The 14,103-nt window shown below is 45.4% G+C and overlaps 1 protein-coding gene across 1 annotated transcript in view; it reads left to right on the forward strand.

Moving 5' to 3' along the window:
* PARP1 (poly(ADP-ribose) polymerase 1) overlaps window positions 1-14,103 on the forward strand; it is a 51,023-nt gene that overhangs the window by 22,774 nt on the left and 14,146 nt on the right. The window contains 9 exon segments of the mRNA XM_075595485.1: window positions 2,261-2,357; window positions 3,446-3,562; window positions 4,445-4,621; window positions 6,011-6,152; window positions 7,957-8,097; window positions 9,316-9,561; window positions 10,064-10,132; window positions 12,586-12,718; window positions 13,354-13,549. Of these exon segments, the coding sequence (XP_075451600.1) occupies window positions 2,261-2,357; window positions 3,446-3,562; window positions 4,445-4,621; window positions 6,011-6,152; window positions 7,957-8,097; window positions 9,316-9,561; window positions 10,064-10,132; window positions 12,586-12,718; window positions 13,354-13,549 (1,318 nt within the window).

Consider the following 14,103-nt stretch of genomic DNA (forward strand, 5'->3'; position numbering starts at 1 on the left):
TGTCTCTGTAAAGCGCTGCGTACAACTAGCAGCGCTATACAAGAACATGATATATATATATATATATATATATATATATATATATATATATATATATATATATATATATATATATATTTGCATTGCATAAAACGTTTGCTCATTCCTCTGCTTTCTCTGTGGGTTTTGACTTGACACAGGGGTTAACTCTAGTCCTTAAACCCCCCCTCCCTACTCTTTTCCCCCCCCCCCCTCCCCCATAACAGGTCAGCTTTTCAGGATATCCCTGCTTCAGCACAAGTGGCTCAGTCGAAGCACTGATTGAGCTACCTGTGCTGAAGCAGGGATATCCCGAAAAGCTGACCCGTTGGGGGAGCGGGGGGGTTCTTGAGGACAGGAGTTGAGCACCCCTGATTTAACGTTCGATCGGTCCATTACTTACCTGGTTATTTGGTGCCCTGCATTTCTCTTGCCGGGCTCCAGCGTGTGACCGCTCGGGAGGCGGGAATCATTCGCACAAGGGGTCTCTGTAAAATAGCAATGTCATAGATTCTTCTCTCTCAAAGCACCAAATGCCCAGTGACCTCTGTTTTTTATGCGTGCTGCCCCCAGCCTCCGGGGTTTGAAGCTCAGCTGTCGCGATGCCCCACGAAGGTGCTACGAGGAAATGTCATTAATTAGTCCAATAATTAGTGGCGTTGCGAGACTAATGCCAATTTCTGTATCCCCTGCAGAGTAAACAATAGTCTTTCCCTTGTTGGGAAGAGTTTCCTAATTAGAGATGTTGGATGCTACTGGGAATTGGTCCACACAGCACGGATATATACTTACATCCTAATTGGCTCGTCTTTATATTACCTGGGCTGTCTTTCTAGGCCATGCTGTGGGAAAGGACCAGCAGGCTAACTTTGCTACACTTTCCCAGTTAATCTCCATAGAGGGGCCACTTTTTTTTTTTTTTTAATTCTTTTATGCCAAATTTAAGATGAAGAAAAATGAAAGGGTTAACCTAGATCACAAAATTAACCATTTTTGTTATCAAGCAAATGTAGCCGGCTGCATTAAACAACTGCAATCAACTATTGCAAGGCATTTTTTCTGTGGTGGGGTGGAGCTTGGGGATTGGAGTACAGCACCCCTCAGTTATAAGCCTGTGATTATACCCCGAAAAGCGCGCGCTAAAACAAATGGCTTAAATCCAATGCACGTGCTTATACCGCTGGCGATGGTCGCGGCGAGCCGTACTGCAGAGCGGGCGGCTGGGGAAGAGACAGGCATTTGGTTTTTTTTTGCTTGCGCCGACTGTGTCACGTGAGTGGTACAGCCAATGAGGGCGAGCCGCTCGCGGCCGCGCCTCCTCTGCTTTCCCCGGTATACTGAAGATGCTGCTCGGCGGCAGCGCTGGGTGATGTCACAGAATAGCGCTGCCGCCTGCAGCACTTGGTATAACCTCAGCCCAAGACAGATCTAAGTCCTGTGTGTGCAAGTGCTAAAATCTTATTTTCATGACCATGTTCGAGCGCCTCACATGTTCATATCAGGATTTGTATGTGGGGCATAGAGAGTGTGCAGAACTGATACCAGGCTAACCTTATTTTAATGTCCAATCATTGGGGCGCGTGCTGCGTTTGTGGGCGCGCAAAGCGCTGCGACGCCTACGCTGGCAGGGAAGACGAGAATTTTCTTACTGTGCCGCAGCGCAGTCACGGGCTCGGCGTCCAGCCAACGGAAGGGCAGATATGCCCCGCCATGGCCGCTCCCCCCCCCCCTTCCTGCCATGGCCGCGCCCCCTTTCGCATCCCTTCGCTCCCCTATAGACCGCAGGCTGTTGTCTGTGCCCGCGCCGCGTGGAGCACTGGGGCCGTAGCCTAACCGTGACTGCTGAGAGATTGGGGGGGGGGGGGGTTAGGTTTGCCCGTGCTTGGGCAATATGGAATAAGCTCTATTATTATTATTACTACATGGTGGCTAGGGTTGCCAGGTGTCCGGTATTGAACTGGACTGTCCTGTATTTGGATACTCTGTCCAGTAAACAATGAGAGGTACAGTAATACTGGACATGTATGTGTCTGGTATTACCTCCCTGGACATGGTGACCTTTCACCACTGAGTCCAGTATTTTTGAAGAAGCCACATGGCAGCCCTAATGGCGGCTGCGCTGCCAATATCTTTGCCCACTTCAATCCTTTAGCAGGGCGCGGGCAGCTTTGTTGCAGCTTCTCTTTCCGTACTTTTTTGTTTTCTCCTATTTAATTGATTTGGATCTTATTTTCTGACTTAGGAAGAGGAAGGGAGATGAGATGGACGGACCGGCTGTGTCCAAAAAGAAGCTCAAGAAAGAGAAGGAGAAAGAATCCAAGCTCCAGAAGCTGTGCAAGGTTCGTCAGTGACGCAGATCCCAGTGGAGCAGTGTATTGAATGGTGTCTCAACCCGTCCCCCTCTCCGTTCAAAGAGTTCCTTGCACTGTGTTTTTTATTTAATCTTTTTTTTTATTTTTTATGGGGGGGACCAGGGGTCTACCTGAAGCTACTGTTTTCAACTCTGGTTGTTTCCAAGATACTTATCGGTGAAGTTTACCGGTTTTAAATCTCCCCAGCAGCGGAAACAAAGGGGTCTGTCAGATCTCAGGCCGGCGGGAAGCTGAACGGCGTCCTGTTGGATGGCCATTTAAATTCCCTTTTATAAACCAGGTAGTAATATCGCCAGCTTCACCCGAAGGTATCTCCGAAACCGTGGGGTCCCTTTTTGTAGCTGAAAAATAGTGCGATTCAGCTGTGGAGGGAGCCCCTGCTTCCAAAATTATAATTGGAGGCTAGTTAGGGGGAGGGGATTGCTCCTTTTAAACACTACACAGTGAGTTGCCAAATATAGGTACAATACCTCTGCGCTGAGAACACGCTGTAAGGCATTTCTCACTCTATTGCAGTTGCCCCTGTATTTAATAAGCTGCAAAGATGCCTTCCCTATGCTGGACTGAAATCTTCTCCATCACAGGGGAAGTAGCATTCTCAGCATATTGAAAAGGGGCATTGATCGGATAACATTTTCCCTTAATTTAAAATGTACTTATTTTAACAGCCCTCCTTGTCTCCCCTGTGCACAGACGACTGTCCCTTCTTCGTTTTAGGGAGCCCGTTTGGATAATGTGCGATGTAAAGTCAAATCCTTTCTCTCGTCCCTACATTTAATCCTTGAGAATACAAAACACTACTGTATTACCTAATGTGGTGTAATGGTGAAAGGGAAATAGTGTGTGATATCCAGCACTCGGTGATAAATATTGCCCATGATTTATTAAAAAAAAATACAATATATCAAAGGAAACTGCTCCTTTAAGATTCTAGTGTAAATTGACCCGATTTTCTTGTGAAAATAGGTCTCCTAGATCTACTATTCCCTGTGAGTAATACTCTGCACGTGTAGGGACAGATTATCTCACCTGCTCTTGTCATTTGCTCACAACAGGAGCAGACCGAGTCAATCTGGAGCATAAAAGACGAGCTGAAGAAGGTCTGTAGCACTAACGACCTTAAGGAGCTACTTATAGCCAACAAGCAGGACGTGCCTTCCGGGGAGACCAATGTAAGTTACAAGGTCATTCTCCTCTTTATTGGTTGTGGTTGTGACACGGCTTCGGTTTCTTGGGCGTTCGATTTGTTACAGCATTTAAAAGGTCGCCTGATCCAGGACTTCGAGTCCGAGCTGGTCCCATTGGGTGATTCATTGTGAACCCTGATGAAAGGTTATGGAACGCAATGCATCGCAATAACGTCTGGCACCGAAGGGGTTAAGATCCTGCGCGTTACGCCGTTATGTGGATGGAGCTTTTATTTAAAGCAGCGATCCCGCTGGAAATTGTTATATATTTTTACATCTATATTAAAAGCATTCTAACCACGTTATTTTCTAAGCAGAAAGCGGGTTTTCTTGGGAAGAATTCGGCTCTTTACACACTTTTTCATCCCATAATTTATATATATATATATATATTTAAATGCCCACAAAACTAAGCGAGACAACGTAGATCTCCAACCATCAAGACTGAATCGCGTTGCTTCCTCTTCCACAGAAAAGGGCGAAATGAAGCCTAATTCAAAGATAAACAATGATTGCAGTAATTGTTCATTATGTGCAAACTTGGCATGCGGTTTCAGCGCTTCTCTTTGCCCCCGAAATGCAAAACACTCGTCAGCACGCCTTTTATACAGTGATAGATCACCCCTTATATCACAATGCAGACATTATTATTACGTTATTTTCCTCTATAATATAACAATATTTCCTATTATGTCCCAATGATGTGATGTTCTACTGAGTGAACCAGGAGCAGGGCAGGATTGCAGCTCTGGGAGAGGAATGTGTGCCTTGGGACCCAGGGGTGTGAGAAACACATATTGAGGATTGCATGTAATGAGTGTGCATACGTGTAAGTACATTTCTGCCCCTCCATGCTTGTTGCCGCAGATCCTGGACAGGGTGTCGGACGGCATGGCCTTCGGAGCGCTGCTCCCCTGTGAGGAGTGCAAGGGACAGTTTGTCTTCAAGAGCGATGCATACTATTGCACGGGGGACATCAGCGCCTGGACTAAATGTGTTGCTAAAACACAGACTCCAAACAGAAAGGAGTGGGTTACACCTAAGGTGGGTGAAGGGCTATGTTGTATATTGCCTTTTGCAATGTGTTTTTTTCCTCTGGTGCTGGAGATTTCGAGTTGCAAAGGGTATTGTTGGAAATGTTACTCCCTAACCTTTAACGGGTACAGTTCTGTAGCACAGGGGTGGGAAACTCCAGTCCTACAGGGCCACCAACAGACCAGGTTTTCAAGGATATCCTGAAAACCTGACCTGTTGGTGTTGCCCGCCCGTGCTGTAGTGTATAATTCCTTTCGCATTGGCTGCATGGAGAGCGTCCTAGTTTGAGGATCCTCGTTCTGCGCTTTTCCTGTAGTACGTAGCTCTGTAGATTATCTGCAGGGCACAAACCCATTCGTACTAGATTAGGCTACTTCTAAGGAGTGGGCTCTGTGGCAATGTGAAGTCAGGGGGGACATTTGTTCCTGGGACAAAGTGGTAGAGTTCAGGAAAAGGAGGCGGGCGCCCCAAAGCACATTAAACAAAAAATCCCCAAGCACCTTATTTATTAGCCGGCCAGTCATCCTAAAATAGCAGAGGTAAAAATCAACTGAGCCGGGGATGTCCTGTATGTAAAGTCTGAGTGATTGTGCTCTGGGAGGCTGCATGGAGAATTTAATACAATGTAGAATAAGAACTGGGCCATATGCAAAAATGATGTAACATTTATTAGCACGATATTTCTATCAGTCATGGGAGTAATTGATGTTTTAGGAACACTGCTCTCAATTTTGCTTCCGTATGCGTTTACGTAGTCGGCATCCAACCTCGCACCGATGAGACCCAAAAGGTCGGAAAAGCTGTCTGTGAGTGGGTTTGCCGGCTCTGCACTTCTTAAACCCAGGCTGTGCTGAAAAGCTGTGTAATGCGGCGGGCATACGCTTATAGGGATCCACGTTTAAAATAGATTTGAAGCAAAAGGTGAAACTGTGCTCATTTGCATGTCATTACCCAGAATCCCTGACTGCAGTGGGAGCACTGTTTGCTAAGGGAGCTTGGGGAAAGAAATGGTTGCAGACCTGTCTGAGACGTGCAAACACGAGTGGCATTTGGCAAAGCGTCTTTATTTATTTATTTTGAGTATCCCCAAATGCAAAAGACAATTGCTTCCAGAATAATGTAATTTTATGGAAAAAAAATGTTAAAACATTTAAAAATAAATACCTTCTTAATTATTTAATTATTATTTGTCTACTATATAGTGAGTATAAGTTTTTGGAATATTTTGCTACTGGAAATTGGGTACTTTACAGATTTACTCTTTAATATCTATACAGTAGGAAATGTTCTTGCCACACACCAGGTTAGTAACGCCTCATGCAAATAAAGAAATAAAGTTCCCAACACTTTTTACTAGAACCCTACGCTGCTTAATTTGTGCCTTTTGTGTATGTTTAGGAGTTCCACGAAATCCCGTATCTGAAGAAGTTTAAGTTCAAAAGACAGGACCGCGCTTTTCCTCCATGTGCGGCTCCGGCGCCTGCGACGGCTCCGGCGTCTGCGAAACCTGCCCCCGTGGTGGAGATATCTGTAACCACAGGTATGGCGGAAACTGAACGCAATGCACGTTCTGTCCAAGGGTCACGGGGGGGGGGGGGGGGGGGGCGAGCGAAACGTAGACATTACCATAATGTTACCACTATAACTGGGAGTGCCTACTTCTGTCCTGTATTTATATATTCATTCAAATAGATGTATTCAGTACTACAGACGGCCCCTCGGTTATCCGCTGGAATCCGTCCCGCAAACCGCCGTTGGATAGCACAGCGGCGCGCAAACTAAGTGGCGCTAGATTTTCGGGGGGGGGGGCGGCAGTTATAGAGATCCCGTGCTCTCCCCCAGGCATTTAAATTAAATGCCGGGGGACTGCGAAAGGCCTCTATAACTTCTCTTCCAGCGACGTGTCATCCTGCTAACCCGGCGTCAAATTACGCCGCGGGTCACGGGAAGTCACATGACCCTGCACGTAATTTCACGCCGGGGTCGAGCAGGGGGAAGGGCGCAAGGCCCCGAGGAGAGCAGGCAAGGGTGCGTACAGGGAAAAGTTTGCGCACCCCTGGGATAGCAGACCGTCGGATTGCGGATCCATGTTAAACCGCGGCGGTTAATCCGTTCTGACGTCGGAATAATGCGTTCAACAGAATGCATTATCTGGCGTCGGATACGCCGTTCAACGGATAACAGACCGTGGTATAGCGAGGACTGCCTGTATTTTTATTTATCTAATATTGGGGGGGGGGGGGGGGGGGTTAAATTTTTTTTTTAATACATTGCTTGTATTAAACAAGCGATCATACGATACGAAACAAATACGATCATTGTTCCATTTTCCAATTGAAACTTCCCATGCAGCTTAGAACATGTCCTGTGCTGCCAGTGTTTCGCCTGCATGAACGTCTCTGCAGTACGAGAGTAAATTTCTTTTGAGATGGAACATTACGTTCTGCGTCTTGTGTGGCTCGGAGCTCTGTCTCACAGAAACTGCAGAGAGAGCTCTGGGCTTATACACGGGCAGGTGGATATATGTGCAACAGCATAGTACAGCTCAACCCCCTTATAACGCTGTGCTTGGGGTCCAAAGAATCACATTGCGTTATAAGCGGATCGCGTTAGAAATAATGTACAATTGTATGCATTGTACTATAAAGTATGTAAGAAACCAATAATCGTGTTGTAAAGTATTCATACATACGAAAATTGGGAGCCACGCTTGCATCGCATTATAAGCGGATTCGCGTTGTAACGGATCGCGTTATAACGGGGTTGAGCTGTACTTGGAGATAATTACATAGCTACATAGTAGATGAGGTTGAAAAAAGATATACGTCCATGAAGGTCAACCTTTGCTAAATTTAGACGACCGATACTTATCCTATATTTGTATTTACAGAATATTGATTGAGGGGAAAGCAAACACAAATCCCCAGAGAAAAATTATCCAATGAGGTCTCATAAGGGGGGGGGGGGGGGGGGGGAAATCACGGGAATCAGATTTCTCCCTGGTTCAACATCCTTCCCCTGTTTACTTATTTGGTATATCCCTATTTACCTCCTGTAATAATGGTGGATTTGCCGCAGAATTTATTTACTTCAAGATCAGTTAATAACCAAAGGTGTAAGCATCCATACTAATATATTTAAGTATCAACTATTACTTATTTGTACCTTAGCATTAGAAGCTCCATGGTCAAGGTACAGAACAGAAAACAAAAACAAAAAGAGGTGAACTACTGCTCTTAACAAATAGTCTGGCACTTTGTGTGGGTAGCATATTTTGTATTTTAAGATTTGTTGTAACCTGTATAATACATTTTGTCATTTGCTATTTTTTTTTAATGTTTAAGACAAGCCATTATCTAACATGACGGTTTTGACACTTGGGAAGTTGTCCAAAAACAAGGATGAAATAAAGGGGATGATTGAAGAACTGGGAGGAAAGACGACCGCCTCTGCTAACAAGGCCACGCTTTGCGTCAGCACCCTGAGTGAGTTGTGGCACGTGTCTCTTCCATTATATAATCTGCATATATAACTCAAATAATTTGAGTTCTTGCGGATGCAGCGTGCCGTACGTTCAGTATTGGACGTATTCTTGACCCGTTCGGCAACTACCTGTTACAGTAACCACTATAAGTGACCTATCTTGAAAGTGAATAAATAGGTACTGGAAGAGGTTAGATAAAGAGCTCCTTTTTCTTGCCTCTGCAAGTGCTGTGTTTTTTTTCCGGTGTAGTTCGCTCCTTCTAGCACCAGCTCAGCCACACTCCCCCTCCCCTTTTTATTTTCCATCGAGAAAGTGAGCTCAACGTCACGCCCTTTAATGCTGTGCACCAAACGTTGCAATCCTTTTATTTTTATTTTGTTTGAATGTTTGCTTAAAAACGCCTGGATGTTTATTCTAACTTCTTTCAACCCCACCAGGCAGCACAGAGCTACTGCCTTTCTTATGCAGAATGCATAGGGCCTGATCAGTGAGGATGTCTTATCCCTGGTCGTGTTGGATAAGGTTCCCTGGCATCTGATGCCACCGAGCGAAAGGGGCTGAGCAGCCAATTAATTAAGGTCTGGGGCTCACTGTTTCCGCTCAAAATACTTGACTTAATAAGCGGGAATTAGTAGAAGGGAAAACAGGCAGCCTCCCATACTCCTTCTCCCGAGCCACAGGTGACTTAATTGCCTGTCACAGCAATGCACTGTTTTTCTTAGTCAGACCTCAGTACCCCATGCAGAGGAGCAGCCACGTGTGAAGCTTCATGATCAAAGGTACAGGGGGAGTAACTACATTGTGTTATGGACATGATTTTCGTGAACTCCTTTACTTGGTGCACTTGTCCTGCTTGCATTGAGGAATTCAGTCTCCCGAGTGGACGTGGAGATTTAAAGCGTTGCTTGGCTTTTTGGGAAATGCAGGTGACATCCATAGCACACAGGACCCCACTGATCGTTGACTGGATTAACAAGGGGTAGCATGGACAGCCACCACGCTATTAATTGCACCAACTTTCTCCTAACTAAAGATTTGATCATTTGCACAGTTGGCCTCTCCCTGCAGAAATTGAACTCTGTTGGCTCTTGAAGGTTGCAGGCATGTTATTATCTTTGTTGTACAGTGTTCTTGGTTTACTTTCTATTGGGGGATGAAAAGCGAAACCCCCGCCGTAGTCTCCCCAAATCTCAACTTCCTTGTGTTTCCTCGAAAACAGAGGAAGTGGAGAAGATGGGCAAGAAAATGGAAGAAGTAAAAGGCGCCAACGTCCGGGTGGTGAGCGAGGACTTGCTGAAGGAGTTGTCGTCTGGGAAGAGCATCCAGCTCCTGCTGTCTTTGCACGCGATATCCACGTGGGGGGCAGAGATAAAGCAGGAGGCGGCCCCGCCGGAGCCTCCGCCAAAGCAGAAATCAAGCGGGGCCACGGGCGCAAAGAATGCTGGGAAAGTAAAGGAAGAGCAGGGTAAGTGGAGCGAACGCTGCCTCTGTACATCAACCCCTTCACTGCTAAAGGGTGGGTGGGGGCTTTATCCGAACGTTCTGCCAAGAGAGGTGTCTTGTGCGCTTTCCGGGGGGAGGATAACTGGTTAAAGTGTTTGTTTGCCCTCCTAAACCGTCGTTGCAGCAGGTGGAGGAAGTACAGGCAACCCACTGTTTGGCAATGGCCCTCTAAATGTGACGGGGTTTACTCAAGTAAACCTCATACCGCCCCCCTCACTGCTGACCTGCAGTTGTCTGGCGCCCATTGGCGTTTTGGGCAGAAGTCAGTATAGCTTTCTGGTTGGCACTTCTGCTGGGCGCGGCCTTCATATCATAAGTAAAAACTTTCCCCGCACAATAATTGCCCAGAGCCACAAATTGGCGCTTCCAGGGCCTGGAACGGTCTTGGGGCATAAAACCACTTGGTAAATATGGGCCATGGCGCATCAGCACTTTATTTTTGTTTGTTCTCATTTTTGTTTTAGGAAGCAGCAAGTCGGAGAAGAAAATGAAGTTAACCGTTAAAGGGGGAGCAGCCGTTGACCCAGATTCTGGTAAGCAGCTGAGAAATGGCGGCTGTCCCGCTTAGCAGAAACATAATACTCTGTACTGAAGGAGTTGTGATAAAGGTTTTTGCTTTGAACCGTCATTCCATTGTTCATTAGTAGAAACATACCACCATCGGTTCAGAAAAGATCTCCCAGGAGCCTCCCCCCCTCCACCCCTCCACCCCCCTGTCATTTCAAAAGATGGTGCTCTCTGCATTTTAAAGTGGAAGAGCTTTTTAAAATGTTTTCTTTTCTTACCCAGGATTGAAGCAGGGGGTCTCCGGAGGTGACCTCAATTTTAATTTCAGCTTTGGGGACACCATGCTTTTGGAGATACTTCCAAAGGGGGGTGCCGGTATCCGCTTCGACTAGGTATCACATTATGGCGGCGTTACAGAGCTCCCCCTCCGCCCTGCGGGCCAATAGGAAGCCGTGACGTCATCGGGTGCGGCATCCTATTGGCCCACGTGATACGGAAGCTTTAAACTTTAAAGCGCAGCTAGCCAAGCCGGAGCGGCTATCGTCACGCCATACGGAGGCAAGTGTCTCCAGAGGCAGGGGTCCCAGGAGCTGAAATGAATAGAATTTAGCTCTGGAGACCCCTTGCTTCAATCCTGTGCCAAAATAATACAAATGTGGGTTTTATTTATTTTTATAAACATGACGGGATTGCCACTTTAAGTACATAATCACTGCTTTTTGTGTTTGTTTTTTTTTTGTAAAGCACTTTGCAATTAAAAATGTAAGCACCCTGCTGTGTAACAGCTTTTCTCCCATTTGGTAAAGGTCCCTGTACTTTTAATTATATGTTCTTCTCACCTCCAGCGTAAGGATAATTACCCCCTGTGTGCCCGACACTTTATTTAATAAGCGTCCTTTGTTTTTCCCTTCCACGCTCTCTCTCTCTCTCCCCCTCTCTCCCCCTCTCTCTCCTCTCTCCTTTGCTCGCGTTGTCCCTCACGGATTCTCGCAGCTCGTTATATATAGTTTTGGGTTTCCTCTTCTAGGCAAAACAAAAGCGCACTTCCGTATCACGTCATACCATTTTTACTTGGCTACTTCTACTCAACTCCTAGAAGCCAATGGAGACCTGCTCATTCGGGTTTGGATCGGACCGGTTAGCCGATTCGTCTATGCTCTTAACCCTTTAGCTGCCAGAGGATTGCATTGCAGGCCTCTCCGGCACCGAAAGGGGTTAAATCTAACATTTATGACCGTGCAATACTCATTGGTTTCTTGTTCTGTGCCTGACGTCGGGGTGGGCAGAAGGGTGTTTATATTTTTTTGTTCTTGGGCAAACAGATCAGGAAAGCAGCATAACCTGCCAAACAAAACAATAAGCACCCCCCCGACTTGTTGCACCTGACTACGGCAGGGGGTATTTCCCGTTTGAGACCTTGCCCTCCGCGGCCCCCCACTCCCCTGCCAAGTTATCTGTACACAAAGCAGGACAGGCTATCAGCGTGACCGAGTGAAAGCGCGTTTGGTTATATGGAGCTAGGGTCGTTTTGGGAAATCCTGGTTTAAAGTTAAAAAAAAAAAAAAATTGTCTACTGTTGTGAATTACGTATTACAACTTCCTGTCTAAACCTTCCTGACCTAAACGATTACATTTCAACATATTGCAAGAATGTACAGTATTACATTTCTGCCATATACGTTTACATGGCCTTAATTTACAAGTGTGTTTCAGTGTGAAGAACTGCACTTAAGCTGCCTGAGCAACTAGTTTAAAATTGGGAGCAGAGGGCCCAAGGGCAGCGTGCCTGCCACGCGTATCCCTTCAAATATGTGTGTTACATAGTTTTATCTTCGTGGATGCCACTCATTACTTGCCGTGGGTAGAGTCGAGAAGGCAGGAGTGGGCTGCCCAAGGATAAGAGTATTGCATAATTATACCACCGATTTTATTGTGATTTCTATATAAGAGACTAAGTTTAAAACCTCAATCCCGCCTGTTACATTGTTTTGTGTACGTATTTGGAACCTCGGCAGCCAAACCGTGTTCTATCAGCTCCTAAAACTCTTCGGTTGCCGTGATACACAACAGTGAAGGATGCCGGTGAAACAAATATTGCTGCCAAATCTCACAGGATCCAGTGTCCAATATGAAGTTGCAACATTATTGGTTGCGGCTTCCTACTGGACGATACCGGCAATATTGGATTTCACATGAGGGAGCACTGGCATCGAAAACTGAAATGTATCCGGGGGGAAAGGGATACATCAATTGAGCATTTTGGAGGGATTCCTACTTTTCGCGCTCGTTGTCATTGGGATTTAGAGATATCTCGTCTTTTCTCCTGCACCCATCAGTCAAAAGCTCAGAACCTTGAGATGGGAAATGGGTGAGAGAAATGATGATACAGTAAATGTGTGAATAAGATGTAAACATATAGGCTGCCTGACGTGTGTGTGTTTAGCAGCAGGGCGACGTTAACACATTCCTATTTGTCTAGGACTTGAAAATTCATCTCATGTCTTGGAAAAAAGTGGTCAAATCTTCAGTGCTACCCTGGGCTTGGTGGATATCACCCGAGGAACGAATTCCTACTACAAACTACAGCTTATAGAGCATGATCGAGATACCAGGTCTGTATCTAAAGTGTGTGTGTGTGTGTGTGTGTGTATCTGCATCTAATGGCTATATTCATTGTTGTAAAGAAGGGCCAGTGATATAGCCTGGAAAGTTATCCATGGGTAACAGTGCTCATTGGCAATAGCCTGGATTGTTTTACCCTGTTTAGCTGTTGGTACTTGCCTGATGCATCTGGGATCAGTCCGGTGTGATTAAAATTGCAATCCGCGCGTGTGTATTATTTTAACAGGATTCACACTGGGTTGCTCCTTCGGTTCCTGACACGCTTATAGTTCTTGGTGTCAGGGCACTTAGTTTTTTTTAAAGATGACATCTGAGGTCATCCAACGGGAAGCCGCAACATCATGTGTTGCTGCTTCCTGTGGGTTCGGGGGCCATTCTGTTTCCCCTGAAATGGGAAAACACAAACACCGAAAACCTGATGTTGGAAACCCAGAGTGGTCCTGCACTGAATAAGGGGGCAGTTCAGGTCCGGGGGACCCCACAGTTAAAATCAAATTCTTCTAATGGCGAGAAGGAAGTACAGTACTGTTTTCATAGTTTGCTTGATATCACAGACGTTATTAGGTACCAACCAATAAACCGTTTATCAGGGTCTAAATATGCCTTATGTGTTTTGATTTCTCAGGTATTGGGTGTTTAGGTCCTGGGGCAGGGTGGGCACTGTTATAGGCAGTAACAAGCTAGAAGAGATGTCTTCAAAAGAAGAAGCAATTGACCATTTCCTCAATCTGTACCAAGAGAAAACGGGCAACTCCTGGCACTCCACCAACTTTACCAAGTATCCGACCAAATTCTACCCCCTGGAAATAGATTATGGACAGGTACGGGTTCCTATTGTGATATGGCCTGCATTCTCTTCAGCTGCAAAGTCTGCATTGGTTTTTCTTGGTATTTATTTGGCGACATTGCTGGATATTGTTTGAAATGGAAAAAAAAAAAAAATATCTTGAATTGAGACGTAGTTAGCAATAATTCCATTCAGCAGCATTAAAAGATTGAATAATGATATATTATAATGTCAACGCGTGTATTGTAAAAATATAAGATAATAAATAAACTGTGTGTATAGATGTACTTTTATTTTTTTTTTCCCCTGGGGCTCTTATAAAAAAAATTGGGCAATTAACATTGGGTCCCAGCAATGCTGTTTTGAGCATAATGACGGTAGAGTGTAAACCGCAGACCCCCGTAACTTATTAATAGTATATTAATTAACTGTAAATATGCTCCAAAATAAAAATTCCAAGCCTGTTTCATTTTGTTTGAATGAGAAAAGTCTGGAAAGTTTTTTTTAATACAACCCAAAGGCAGTGTCGTCTCTTAAGCTATTTTATATAATTGTCCGAGCTGTTGAGAGTACACGTGCTCATGATAA

The sequence above is a fragment of the Ascaphus truei genome, chromosome 4 (assembly GCF_040206685.1).
Source record: "Ascaphus truei isolate aAscTru1 chromosome 4, aAscTru1.hap1, whole genome shotgun sequence".
Lineage (NCBI taxonomy): Eukaryota > Metazoa > Chordata > Amphibia > Anura > Ascaphidae > Ascaphus > Ascaphus truei.